Raw genomic sequence first — 15,436 nt, forward strand, 5'->3', positions numbered from 1 at the left:
TCTCCATCTCCTTTTCTCCCCCTCTCCCTCTCTTCTGAGAGAGAGAGAGAGAGAACCCAAGCATTTGCAATGTTTTGAAGTGTAGTCTTCCATAAAGCATCCAATTACTCTGAACTTGTTCTGAGTTCAAAAGTAGTTTGATGGGTTTCGAAAAGGATAACTGCCAAAGAAAACTGAATTCCAGGCAATATTGCCTGGTTTCTAACTTCAGGAATCTTGAAGAGCAATTTAGATTATACTATAATCATTTTTGAACTGGGAACAGTTAAAAAATTAAATATGTACTAAACTGATGTATCGACCCCTCTTGGTCTATTACAAAACATTATTCTGATCAATAGCTATGTTCTCTTTTGCACACAATTCTTGGAAATATATACTGTATACTGTATGGTACAAGAAATGATAAAGCTGCTGACTCATCCAGGTATATGCTTAATATACTATTTCTATTAAGATTCCAGAACTACAACTTTAAAAGACGAACATTAAAATTTAAAATTACCACATTTAACATGCACATCCATCCACGTGTGTTTGTGTGCTCTGATTGAAATAAAATTGAAGCTTTTAACATTTAATAAGAAGAAAATGAGTAATAAGATTGATTAGATGTAGTTTTTTTCAGGATGACCAAGCTTCAAAAAAAAGTTAACTTTAGGATTCATATTTGTTTGTTTTTCTGAAAAATCTGCTTTGTTGACTGAGTTACACTACTATAATATATAATATATTATAAATTATGCCTTTAGCTGTGTTCTGATCAATTTTATATTTATTTTGAATATATTTAATTGTAGTTATGTAACAAACTATTTATGACACTCAAACTTAAATACTAAGTGCGGTTCCTTAAAACTGTATTTCAAAATGTTCTTCTAATATTATAGACATTAGGACTACCCTGATAAAATTAAGTCCCTCAAACACAACTGAGATTGCAGTCCTCAAAGTGATTTTCTCAGTGTGAATTTTATTTCAGTTTAATGGGATTCTCAGGTGTAATATTTCACAGGTTACACTGGAAAATTTCACTATTTAAAAATGTGTTTGTTTCATAGATGGTTATTGATTTAAGTATGCTGTAATACCCATCTTCAGTAAAACACATATATTTATAGAGAGAGATTTCCTCTTACTGAGAAAAAGGTGAAGATTTCTGGATACCTATTCTTCATATTCTCTCACATTTGTAAAAAATATAGCGTTTTCCAAGCCCTTTAAAACTACAGTGCCCATTTAGTTACAGTAGTGTGAACTGTACTTCCAAGCTCCATTTGTCCTTCAGTGATCTTTTTGTGCCACATTTGGGAAAATATTTTAAGTTAACAAAAAGCAGCTGCAAGTTACTATAATACAAAGGCCAATAAATTGGTTACAGTTATGCCATAAATTATTTGTGATTGTTCATATTTCTATTTAGTTCAAATGTATTTTAATTGAGAATGTATTTTAAATGTACTACAGTTTTAGGTTCTGGAACTGTGTAGTTTAGGTAAATTGAAATCCCTTTATTTTTGTACAAAAGATAACATAGCATTAGAATGGTGTAGCCAATACCAGATGTTCACAATTCACAATAAAAATACTTTATAAAACAATGTTGAGATCTTTGTTCTTTATTTTGTGTTCATTAGCAGAAATTTTTGCTTTAAGTAGTTGGTGAAATTAAAATTCTGGCCCTACAGTTTCACCTTTAAAATATACACGTAGTCCTTGAGTTACAACCACAATTGAGCCCAATTGTGACACAGTTGTGTCAGAAGGTCACAAAAGGTGATCATATGACCCCGGGACACTGCAACAGTCTTAAAGATGAGTCAGTTGGCAAGCGTCAGAATTTTGATCACATGACCATGGGGATGCTGCAGTGGTCATAAGTGTGAAAGACAGTCATAAATCACTTTTCAGTGCTGTTATAACTTTATATAGTCACTGAATGGTTGTAAGCCAAGGACTACCTGTACTTGCTCTCATTTGTCTCATAGTACATCCAGGATCCAAGAAAGTGTAATTAGATTCCCTCACCCTGCCTCCAAAAAGCCATTCCCTGTGCCACAACAATTGACTTTAAAACTTGATGTTGAGGTCAGTTGTTCTTTGGGAGAGGAAGTCAGTAGTTTCATTGCATTAGCATAAATCCCTTGAGTGTAGCCTTATAATCAGCTCTTCATCTCCTGACCATTGTGAAATATTGCTATTTTTGGACCGTGGAGGATTATTTTAAATTTATATAACTACTTAAATTTTCTAGTATGCTTCCTGTAATTGCTGTGTATTAGCCTACAGATGGGGCTAGAATGTTTTTTAAAAGTTACTGTCATATACTTTAGAATTAGTTCACCAATTGTATTCTTGTTTTCAAATTTTTATATAGATCAAAATTATAAAATTATTTCTTTTATTTTGAGTGGAATGTTGACATATATCTGTTTGGGAAACCACAGACCATTAAAAACTTAATATACCATCGCTTAGCTAAATATGTTGATTTAAAGCTATTCCACAGTTACTAATAAAAACCCACTTGGTGTTATTGATTATCCATAGTTAACATGCAAAAGCATACTCACCCCTGGACTGATTGCATGTCTCTGTGACTCCCTGTATTAAAATAATTTCTTTTGACAAATTTGAATGTATACGTGCTACTTATGTACAATTGTTTACAGAGTCAAAATAAGAAAATAGTTGTTATGGAAGATGCAGAGATTTAGAAACCCAGTTGATTCACTTCTAGATTTTTTTATTATAAAATTGTTAGTAGGGCTTATAAAGGTGATTGACTCATGTGAGCTGCAGATAGCCAGGCAAAGATAATTTTCATTGGACATTATAACCTTTCAAGGTAAAAATGCTTTTCTACTTTCAATATTTTTGAGCATTTGAAAATAAAGACAGTTCACTCTTACAAAATAGAAGGTTTGTTGTGTAAACCCCCCCCTCTAAATCATTGTTTCTCAAACTTGACAACTTTTAAAATGTTAAAATGGCTGACTAAGGAATTCTGGGAGTTGAAGTCCATCCATCTTAAAGTTGCCGAGTTTAAGAAACTATTTTAAATGCTTCTAGCTAGCAGTTTCAACTGTCAGAAACATGGTTAACAAATAGAAGTTACATGGAACATTTGAAGTTGTTGTTGTTAGTTGCAAAGTCGTGTCCAAACCATCGCGACCCTATGGACAGCGTTCCTCCAGGCCTTCCTATCCTCTACCATCTTCTGGAGTCCATTTAAGCTCACGCCTACTGCTTCAGTGACTCCATCCAGCCACCTCATTCTCTGTCGTCCCCTTCTTCTATTGCCCTCAATCTTTCCCAGTATTAGGCTCTTCTCCAGTGAGTCCTTCCTTCTCATTAGGTGGCCAAAGTATTTGAGTTTTAGCTTCAGGATCTGGCCTTCTAAAGAGCAGACAGGGTTGATCTCCTCTAGGACTGACCGGTTTGATCACCTTGCAGTCCAAGGGACTCGCAGGAGTCTTCTCCAGCACCATAGTTCAAAGGCCTCCATTCTTTGGCGCTCAGCCTTTTTTATGGTCCAGCTTTCACTGCCATACATTGCAACTGGGAAGACCATAGCCTTGACTATACGCACTTTTGTTGACAGGGTGATGTCTCTGCTTTTTAGTGTGCTGTCTAGATTTGCCATGGCTTTCCTCCCCAGGAGCAAGCGTCTTTTAATTTCTTGTCTACAGTCCCCATCTGCAGTGATCTTGGAGCCCAGGAGAATAAAATCTGTCACTACCTCCATTTCTTCCCCATCTATTTGCCAGGAATAGAGAGGGCCGGATGCCATGATCTTGGTTTTCTTAATGTTTAGTTTCAACCCAAGTTTTGCACTCTCCTTCTTCACTCGCAACAAGAGGCTCTTTAGTTCCTCTTCACTTTCTGCCATTAGAGTGGTGTCATCTGCATATCTTAGGTTGTTGATATTTCTTCTGGCAATCTTAATTCCAACTTTTGATTCATCTAGCCCTGCCTTTCTCATGATGTGCTCTGCATATAAGTTAAATAGGCAAGGCGACAGTATACAGCCTTGCCGGACTCCTTTCCCAATTTTGAACCAATCAGTGGTTCCGTGTCCAGTTCTCACTGTTGCTTCTTGGCCTGCATATAGGTTTCTCAAGAGACAACTAAGATGATCTGGTACACCCATCTCTTTCAGGACTTGCCACAATTTGTTATGATCCACACAATCAAAGGCTTTAGCATAGTCAATGAAGCAGAAGTAGATGTTTTTCTGGAACTCTCTAGCTTTCTCCATGATCCAGCGTATGTTGGCAATTCGATCTCTAGTTCCTCTGCCTCTTCGAAATCCTGCCTGTACTTCTGGTAGTTCTCGATCCACATACTGCTGAAGTCTAGCTTGTAGGATTTTAAGCATAACTTTACTAGCATGAGAAATAAGTGCAATGGTGCGATAGTTTGAACATTCTTTGGCACTGCCTTTCTTTGGAATTGGAATGTAAACTGATCTTTTCCAATCCTGTGGCCACTGTTGAGTTTTCCAAATTTGCTGGCAAATTGAGTGTAGCACTTTTACTGCATCGTCTTTTAAAATTTTGAATAGCTCAGCTGGAATACTGTCACCTCCACTAGCTTTGTTGTTGCTCAGCTTTTCTAAGGCCCACTTCACTTCACATTCTAGGATGTCTGGCTCGAGGTCAGTGACCACCTCATTGTGATTATCAGGGACATTAAGCTCATTCTTGTATAGTTCTTCTGTGTAATTTTGCCATCTCTTCTTAATCTCTTCCGTCTCTGTTAGGTCCTTGCCATTTTGGTCCTTTATCATGCCCATTTTTGCATTGAACGTTCCCTTCATCTCTCCAATTTTCTTGAAAAGATCTCTGGTACTCCCTATTCTATTGTTTTCTTCTATTTCTTTGCACTGTTCATTTAAGAAGGCATTCTTATCTCTTCTAGCTATTCTCTGGAATTCTGCATTCAATTGGGTGTGTCTTTTTCTCCCTTGCCTTTCGCTTCCCTCCTTTCCTCAGCTATTTGCAAAGCTTCCTCAGACAGCCATTTTGCTTTCTTGCATTTCTTTTTCTTTGGGATGGTTTTGGTTGCTACCTCTTGTACAATGTTGCGAACCTCTGTCCATAGTTCTTCAGGCACCCTGTCTATCAGATCTAATTCCTTAAATCTATTTGTCACCCCTACTGTATATTGAACAGGGATATATATGATTTAATTAATACCTGACTGGCCTAGCGCTTTTCCCTACTTTCTTCAGTTTAAGCCTAAACTTTGCAACAAGAAGCTCATGGTCTGAGCCACAGTCAGCTCCTGGTCTTGTTTTTACTGACTGTATAGAGCTTCTCCATCTTTGGCTGCAGAGCATATAGTCAATCTGATTTCTGTGTTGACCGTCTGGTGATGTCCATGTGTAGAGCCGTCTCTTGGGTTGTTGGAAAAGAGTGTTTGCTATGACCATCGTATTCTCTTGACAAAATTCTATCAGCCTGTGCCCTGCTTCATTTTGTATTCCAAGGCCAAACTTGCTTGTTATTCCGGTTATCTTTTTGCTTCCTACTTTAGCATTCCAATCCCCCATGATGACAAGGACATCATTTTTTGGTGTTAGTTCTATAAGGTGCTGTAGGGCTTCATAGAACCGGTCAATTTCATCCTCTTCAGCACTGGTGGTTGGGGCATAGACTTGGACTACTGTGATATTGAATGGTTTGCCTTGGATTCGAACTGAGATCATTCTGTCATTTTGAGGATTGTATCCCAGTATTGATTTTCCTACTCTTTTATTGACTATGAAGGCTACTCCATTTCTTCTGAGGGATTCTTGCCCGCAGTAGTATACCTGATGGTCATCTGAATTCACCCATTCCTGTCCATTTTAGTTCGCTGATTCCTAAGATGTGGATGTTCAGTCTTGTCATCTCTTGTTTGACCACGTCCAGCTTTCCTTGATTCATGGATCTTACATTCCAGGTTCCTATGGAGAAAAAATCTTTACAGCATCGGACTTTCCTTTCACCACCAGACATTTCCACAGCTGAGCGTCCTTTCGGCTTTGGCCCAGTCGCTTCATTCTTTCTGGCGCTACTAGTACTAGCCCTCTGCTCTTCCCCAGTAGCATATTGGACACCTTCCGACCTGAGGGGCTTATCTTCCAGCGTCATATCGTTTTGCCTTTTGGTACTGTCCGTAGGGTTTTCATGGCAAAGATACTGGAGTGGGTTGCCATTTCCTTCTCCAGTGGATCACGTTTTGTCAGAACTCTCTGCTATGACCTGTCCGTCTTGGGTGGCCCTGCACGGCATAGCTCATAGCTTCATTGAATTACACAAGCCCCTTCGCCACGACAAGGCAGTAATCCATGAAGGGGACATTTGAAGTAAGAGCTGAAAAACCAAAACAAATCTTTCTTAGAACAGCTTCCAAACTCGTTAAGATCTACAAAACAGAATCAACAAAGCCTGCAAACAATTGCTGAAAAGTGAAGCTGTCATTTGAATAGTTTTCCACAGGTCCATGGAACAGTATTGCTAACACAATTGTGATCTGCATGGGAGAGTTTTTAGGTGAAAACATTTTCTTTGCATGCATCATATAAGTTGCAGTTCAAAATATGCAAACGATTTTTTTTGTAGCAAAGTGCTCTGGATTGATTAAACAAAAACACAACTCTTTTACCATGGTAACAGTTTCAGAGAAAAAGATATTTGGGGGGAAAAACCACCTTGCCATCCATTAAGCACCGAAGTGGCCTTATTAATTTTTTTAAGTTGAATGGATATAACTAGTACAGGAAATACTATGCAAGTGAAAGCAACGATGGGTTTAAGTAAAAAGCAAAATGTAGAAGAAAATGTTCCAATTAGTGAACAAATTGAAGTTGAAAAGAAATTGGGTATGTCAACATCAGTGATCCAAAATATACCTCCAAATCAACCATGAAAATACAGGAAGAATGCTAAAGATTTTGGTATGGACTTCAAGTTTTGAATATTATTGGTATGGAGCAGACTTGAATATTACTGAAAATTTTGAGGGAGATTTCAAAGATGCAGTGTGCGCAAGGAGACCTGCGGAATTCTTTAAAATTTTGCAAGGAAGATTGGGAAGAAATTGCAGAAGCAAAAATAAGCTAATTACAAAAAAGATTTAGAAGCAGTTATTTTTGCCAACGGGGATTTAACAAAGTACTGACGCAAATGGTGTCCAAACGTATTCACTTACTACTTCCATTTTTCTTATTTTATAAACAATTGAACATGAATAGTACATATACATTCATATTTGCAGAAATCTTTCCATGCAATTATATCACAAATCAAGGTAAATATGTGCAAATAAAAATTGTAATCTTTTTAATGGTTTGTACAGGTAGTCCTCAACTTATGATTGTAATTGAGCCTGGAACTACGGTTGTAAGTTGAAGCATCATGTGACCAGACCCAATTTTTGGACATATTATGCAACAGTTATTAAACGCATCCATTTTCCCCAATGGGCTTTTTAAAATCAGAAATCAGAAGTTCATGCCAGAAAACAGCAAAAGATGCAGCAATCGCAAACATGTGCTCAAGAGACACTGCAAATGACTGTAAAGCAGAGCTGATTGCCAAGCACCCAAAATATATTCATATTGACTGCAGGGATGTCTGTGAGGCCATTATAATTTTGAAAATGGGTCATAAGTAACTGGGGTGGCCCATCATAACCAGCTACCATGTAATAGAAACATTACTGGGAAATATGTTTAAAAAAATTAAATTATTTTTTATAATTTTTCTTGATTTTTTTTGAATATTGAAGCAGAAAAGGAGAAATTATTTTGGATTAGTTATTAATATTCTGAAAACTATGAAATATGCAGTTTTGGTTATTGACAAAATAGATTTAAAGTATAGGTCTTATTCAAATATTATTTAAACTGTATTGAGGGTGTTGTAATTAAACAGTTTCTTGGTGGATAGTACATTTTATATAGGGAGAGCATTTGTAGGAATTTGAGTTTGGTATAACTTCCGTATGTCAATTCTTTTTTTCCAAATTGGTATGCATTGAACTATATTAAATGATTTTTTTTATTTTAGTTTATTAAAACAAAGGCTTTAGTTTATAAAACAGTCTCCAATATGTTGGAATTAGAATTTCATTGATTGAAATACTAATTGAATGTATTGGTAATGAAGTTCTCTCTTTTCTTCTGGCAATTCCAAATATCAACATCTCAGTATTCAGGGGCACTAGAATACAGTTGTTTTTATATAATGATTTAATAGATATATTACAGGCTTCTATATGTTTCTGAATTAAAGATATACAGAATCAGGGATATTCTGAAAAGTTTAAACATCCGTGAGCTGCATTTCTGCTCAAATTTGCTATGGTAAAATGATAAAGTCATGAAAAAGGCAAAACATTTGAAACCTTTAACTCTCTTTGATTAAACTAAATGTTGCAATGTTTTCTAATTGTGATTGAACTGAATTTACAAGAAGATACTTCTGATTCCCAGAGATCATAAAGAAGCAGGGTGAAGGAGTACCAGACTTAGTCCACGTCATGCGTACATTACAAACAGAGAGCATCCCAAATCTTCCACCTGGGGGTGAATTGGCGAGCAAGTAAGTTTGCACCAGTGTAAATATGCTTTTGAGTTTAAATAAGGTATACCTTTCATAAAAACTGTCATAAGGGTGATAAAGTATTTTCAATAACATTCATTAATCTCACTCTCTTTCAAATGTTATTACAAATGATGAAAACAGGCGAAAGCAATATAAATTGTAAAAAGTTTCATGCTCAAAATGCATCCTTTTGAGTTTGAAATTAGCATGAAACAATTGTTTTGAGTATGAGGCCAGAGTGTTTCAAGTATTTTGGGTGTGTTTAAAGCTTGAAGCAATATATTTCTAATTTGGACTTCCGGTTTACCAAGTCAGCCGACATAGACATCTGGAGGATGGCTCCCATCTTCCACGTCTAATTTTGCATCTCTGGGGGGTCCTAAAAGGGCCGAAGAGTCGCCCTGGAGGGGCGACCAGAAAGAAGGGGCTTTTGCAGAAACGCAGGGGAGCCGCAACCCCCCTGTTACTGCCTGCATTCCCTTCGTGCCGGTGGATGAAAGACTGGCCATAGTAATATGGCCAGTTACTAGGCTGCAGACAGCCGAAGTCAAACTTACCATCAGGCAACATTAAAGCAGCGTGGAAGAGACAGGGGTAAGATTCCTTTCATATACCTTAATCATCTTCTTTTCACCTAAATAAGCTGCTAAGTACCTTCCCCCCAGTGGGAATTCAACCCTCCCTTGAAATAAGCGGTGAGCAAGCCCAGGGGTGTTTTTAAAAAAAACGTTGAAAAAAGAAACGGACTGGTGGAGCAGTGGGCTTATGCCTCCTTAAGTAACACCAGCTGCCTGCAATTAGTGCAGGTTCGCATCCCACTTGGCTCAAGGTTGACTCAGCCTTCCATCCTTCCGAGGTAGGTAAAATGAGGACCCAGATTGTTGGGGGCAATAAGCTGACTTTGTAATAATGCCGCTTGGGGGTGTGTGAAAGCCCTAATAAGCAGGCATATACATAGAATGAAGGCTATTGGTAAGCACATTGGTTTGTGCTTAAATTGTAAGCCGCCCTGAGTCTTCGGAGAAGGGCGGGATATAAATGGGATTAAAAAATAAATAAATAAAAAAGAAAAGAAAAGAAAATTCAAAGTACTTGGGGGACACCCAGTGGCTAAACCTGAAATTGCAATCTGACTTTCTCTTTAAAAAAATCAAGAAAATATTTAAGAAAAACAAGATAAGATTAACCTTGAACACCAGATGTGAAACTTCACGATGGAAGAGTTTCAAAAACAAATCTATGCTATGTGGGAAATATCAAACTTATCAGTTCCTTTCTGCAGCTGGCGATGAAATAAGAGCTTTTGGAAAAGAACTAGAAAGCATCTCGAAGAAACAAACCCAAATTGTGACTACAACTAATATTTTATTGGGACAGAACTTAACAGAAGAAATTGAACGATCAAATACATTGGCAGAAGAATTAAATATTCAACAAATACAGGCTTTTGAAGATTATAATGGGAAAAAATGGAAAAAAATCTATTCAGACCAGGACAATTATATCAAGAGACAAAAATAATGAGAAGATTTGGTGCTGTTAACAGACTCCTCAATCCTTCAAAAGTGGAGACTAGAGGGCCACTTCAATATGATATAACAACACAAGAATGCTTTGATGATCCTGAGGCAAAGAAGCGAAAAATGACATGGCAAAGGAAGAAAGCAAGAATAAGATTGAAGAAATATGGACATTCTTAAGAGGCCTGAAATACATAATACCAAAATAGACAGGATTGTACCTGGATTACGAGAGATTGTTTTGATGAGTAGATAAAAATACTGACTAATTAAAAAAAATAAAAATAAAACACAATGTATGAATACTAATATTAAAATATTGAGTTCCTTAAATGATATGGATTAAGATGTATATATGTTAAAAATGATAGAATGTAACTGATATACTTGGATGTAGTGACATGAGAGGATGTATTAAATGTTGAAAAGGAAGAAATTTTGGTTAATTTTTAATATGTGGAAACTATAAGTGAGAAACAAGAATATTATATTGTCCTCCTCTTTCTCCTCCTTGCAATTGGTATTCTAATGACTACTATTCTAATATGGTACTACTAATATTGATATGGAAATGAGATAAATAAGTGTATTACATTACTAGGTATTGGAGAAAATTGTATAAAGGGAAAGGTTATTTAGCAATATGAAAATGAGAAATTTTAAACGTTTAATTTCAATATCAATGTAAAATTAAAGCTAGAAAAATATATAAGGTGTTTGATGTTTTAAAGATGGAATGTTAAAATATAAAATATACTAAAGTATTGATAAATATAAGAAAACTATTAAATGACTGATGGATAGCAATGAGAAGTATGTTAATTCAGGTAAGAGATAGTATGTATTATATATATAATTTAATTTGAGGCAGACTTCTTTCAAGGTTAAAGCATCTTTCCAAAGCTCAAAATGACCTGTTGTTTTTTTACTTCAAATGGGGTTTTGAAACTGAAATAGGCTGTGTTGATTTAAAATGGATTGAATTCAGTTCATTGTTTACTTTCCTGCTCTATTGCATACTAAATGCTAAAAATAAAAGGCATCAGTGCCAGCTGATAAATCGATTTTTAGAGAGATATCCTAACATTTAAATATGTTTGTTATTTGAAGATTTAATAATGTTAAAATTTAATTTACAAATGGTCTTATTCCAAATAAAATGGATTAATGGCTTCCAAGATTTTATTGTCCAGGGAATATAACTTTAAAAGAAAATACTTTCTGCTGCTTGTGATGTTTACATCAAAACATGGTATGGAGTTAAAACATTGCCTACCAGACAGTTAGTAGAACCTTTGGCATTATATGACCCGAATTAGTTATATGTTTATTTCTGATTTCAGTTAGTGTGTTGCACGAAGATAATTTGATGTCCTGCTTAAGTTAGTTTGCTTGGTCCTCCCATTACCTCCACAGTTTCTTTTTTTCTTTGTTTTGTTTTTTTAAGATCGTGTTCTTATTTTATTTTAGTAATCTGAAATTTTTGATGCCAGCTTGAATTCCTTTTGGCTCAGATATGTCAAGGGCATTTCTTACAATATTTATATTTAAAAACTTTTTAAAAATGTGTTTGACTACTAGGAATTGCTGTCCTTTAAAATTCGTTTTATTTTGTTTTTTCTTTACCTGATTTAGACGGAGTGTGATTGAAGCCATTTATAACAGACTGAATCCTTATCAGAATGATGAAGCTGTGAGTATTGGCACCACCTAGCTGTTTTACTTTATTAATTCTGACTGAAAAAAATACTTGTCAGTCTTTAATTTTACTTTGTTAGTATAAATTATATTCACTAAAACATTCTTTTCACTATGCTTAACCTTAATAAAGTACCAAACTGAAATATCTTGGAAGATTCTATTGCTTTTAGGTTAAATGACCAGCTATAATTCACTGACAAAAAATACTGTGCTTTGAAGTTATTTATTTAAGGGTGATGTTTGCTCTCAACAACTTTCTGTCATATGTTTTGTTAAATATATAATTTGTCCCAGAGTATAGAAAAGAAAATCAAAATCCTAAAATTATGGACATATCTACTACCCTTTTCAGTCTGGATTATCCAGAAATTGCTGTAATTTTGGGCGCTCCAGACTTTAAAGGGTTTGTTCTCTTTTCTTAAAGGACTCTGCGTCAACTGATGATATGTGGTAAAATGCCATCTAAGCTGTGGAATTAGCACCGATTCTCCTAATGGGAAACTTACCCAACCAACAACGATCCTTCTTAGCATCAGTTTCACATATGCTTGAAGGGAAGTGATGTTGGTATTAGTGAATACATCAGAAAACAGCAGTTCAACACTTATCCCAGGAATTATTATTATTATTATTATTTGTGAAGCAAACTTCTGTAAAAGTGATACTGAAACTATGATGCTGTAAATTGGACTCCAGACAATTTTATGTTGTATGATTTTGTTTTGTAAAGTGCAGTTGTGGTTGTCCAGAATGCATATTCATAATGAGCTGTTTTACATCGTAAATGAAAGGCTTGGTTTGTTGTTTAACACAACAGTACCTTAGCTGTTTCTATTAGTTTTTGTGGTTCTGGATTGCTGGGAGTAGCAACCTAGCCAGCAAAATACTCAGGAGGTGCATGAAAATTTTGTAAAGGAAATTTGATATAAAGCAGATTATTGTAACTGTAGTATGGAAATTAACTGGAACGCAGTTAATTTTCCTTCAGACTTTAATTGTTTTTTGATCTTAAAATTATGGCAGATCTAAAGTCCCACTGAAATATGTGAAAGATTTCAGCAAAAGAAGAAAAGTTCATCAACTTTACAAGATGGCTATTAAATAGATCCTGGGAGCTAAAAACTTTGATGAATTGCACCTTTTTTAGAGAAAAAACTTTACCTTCAATTAAGTAACAGTTATATTAAGAAATGGTATCTTTCAATATTTAGTAGGAGCATGCACCATTTTATTAGCCCGATTGGCTGGATTGGCTGCTGTTCCAAGTAAAAAGTCTTTTTAATTCCATTTTATCAATAAAGCTTGATTTAACAAGAAATTTAACAAGAAATGTGTAACTCATTCTCTTTCCTTTTGTCTTCTGAAATGTTCATAAACTGTCATGTTGATAAATATTTTTATTGAACAATTGCCCATTTATGAAATGGGAAGAACTCTTGATTGTGCCCAAGGCACAAATGGAGTTTATTTTCTAATTAATGGGCATAATATGCTTTGAGAAACAGAATGATCTTGTTACATGAGTTTTATTTCAAGATTTTAGTTTGATAGCATTATGTGAGCATACTGTATACTTGCTTCTTAACAAAATTAATTTGTCAGAACCTGACAATCTTATTTTGACTGAGCAGTAGGTGTGATTTGAAGTGCATAGATTCAGAATATTTAATCATTGAGTTTAAATTGCTTTTTTTTAAAAAATGAAATAATAAAACTAATTTGACTTGAATTTTCCTCTACTGAAAACAAGATACATTGATTATGTGTTTGCAGAACTACTGTTTTATGCACCTTGTATTTTTTTTGTTTTTTTCAGTTGAGGGTATTGTATGATCATTATGTATTTCTGTAAATTTTCAGCCAACTGATGCCCCTCCAAAGGAAAACCAACAATATATAAAATAGATAGTAACAATGTAGCTAGCATTTTTTAAAAGGTGTAAAACATACCTTTTTATAGGAAGCAATGTACAACTCACATGTTTATATCCCTCTTTCCTTAATTTTCAAATATACATTTGTTTGTATATAGAGCCTTAAAACTATTGCAGTTAGGAAATGTTGAAAAAGTAATGTCTAAGGATTGTTATTATTATAATCGCAAATATTTTATTTCTCTCGTTTGGTTGTTTAACATCACTGTATTCAGTTTCTACCCTTTTGAAGCATGAATGAAGAAAACATAAGCACTATTTGTATTTATAAATTTAGAGCAGCTTTAGGTAAAGCAGCAGTCACTCACCCTACCTACATTAAATGCTTAAAATACAGTTTTGTTCAGGCAATAAAATTGTTAAGTATAACTTTGTATACACCTAATTATGAGGCTATATTTGAAGTAATAATCAATTAACAAGAATGGATTGGTTTTAGAGTTAGAAACAGAACTCAGCATTATGTTTTGTGTGTATTGAAGTATACACATATATAAAGGTGGCAAAAACTCAGACCAGAAACAAATTTTTAAAATTCTCAAATGAAAAGCCATATAATTAATATTATCCATTGTAATAACAGCACTTGTTTAAAATTCGTGCAACGTCTTAAAGATGAGAACAGTTATTCTGCTATTACTTACAATAGTTCTTAAAAGTAAGAGTTGGGTAGAAGAGAGGTACAGCAGTTGTACATTAGCCTATCTACGTTTGACTCTTTATTGGAGTCAAGGCACTGTGTTACTAGGCTTATTAATACATGGCAATTTTATGTATTAATCAAAGTGAAATTAAATTCATATAATCCATGTATTACAAATTTTAGTAAGGATGCTTTTTCTTGTTCACAGAACTGCAAAAAATAAAACCGTGTTGTTGTTGTTTTTTCATTTTTGCAACTTTTTTAAATGCTAGAAATGTCTGAACACCTCAGGGGCAGTCCAGCATAGTTTAAAGAATTGTGTGCTACAGTATTTATTTCCCTAGTCAGGTGAAAGAGTGGATGCCTGTCTGCTGATGAAATAAAATAAAACAATGGTCCCAACTTTTGCTTTTTTTTTCTGTGCATGTTGTTCTCTATACAGTATTTTTCACAGCATTAAATTTCTGGTATAGTTTAAATGGAGACTTTTGAGAATTGATAAATTTAAGATAATTTAAGGCAATTCTGTATTAAGTAGCTTTAAACATTGATACTCATTCCTTATTTTGGGGGAGAGAGGCGTGTTTGCGTTTGTTTTTAAAAAATCATCAATAAAGTAAGTATGATTTGGTTCCACACTTTTAAGTACCCCCATGTTTCTCCTTATGTCAGCCAGAGAACATACTTGTAGGGCAAGGGTGTCAAACTGGTGGCCCATAGGCCAGATGCATCACGTGTAGGCCACACCCACACCAGCTTCACAAAGGCAAAAAATGTCTCAATACGTCATGTCACCTGTGTTCTAGGAAAACTAAACCAGGAATTGAGACCTTCCCTTCTCGTCATGGGTCACTTGCACACTTCCCTGGTTTGTCATGATTGCCCTCAAATAAAACAAGGATTAGGGATGCAACCTTTTGCTTAACTCAGTATCTCTGGTTATTTTAGCAGCTGTCAGCACTCTACTGAGGGGGCCCATTGTCTTTAAACAGGAGACGGGGAAGTGTAATAAATGAAATTTCACATTCTCTGTAATAGTTT

At 35.0% G+C, this 15,436-nt stretch overlaps 1 protein-coding gene across 2 annotated transcripts in view; it reads left to right on the top strand.

Annotated features, from left to right (window-relative positions):
- The window catches only part of PPM1A (protein phosphatase, Mg2+/Mn2+ dependent 1A), a 38,629-nt gene extending 23,987 nt beyond the window's left edge, over positions 1-14,642 (top strand). Inside the window, exons 4-6 of one of the 2 annotated variants that reach the window (XM_083370279.1) lie at positions 8,486-8,594; positions 11,753-11,810; positions 12,171-14,642. In XM_083370279.1, coding sequence (XP_083226405.1) covers positions 8,486-8,594; positions 11,753-11,810; positions 12,171-12,218 — 215 coding nt within the window. In that variant the 3' untranslated portion in view covers positions 12,219-14,642. The remainder of the gene's footprint in view (positions 1-8,485; positions 8,595-11,752; positions 11,811-12,170) is intronic. The other variant, XM_083370280.1, reaches the window with a different exon arrangement.
- The last annotated feature ends 794 nt before the right edge of the window (positions 14,643-15,436 follow it).

Source organism: Vipera ursinii, assembly GCF_947247035.1.
Source record: "Vipera ursinii genome assembly, chromosome: 1".
NCBI classification, from domain to species: Eukaryota; Metazoa; Chordata; class Lepidosauria; order Squamata; family Viperidae; genus Vipera; species Vipera ursinii.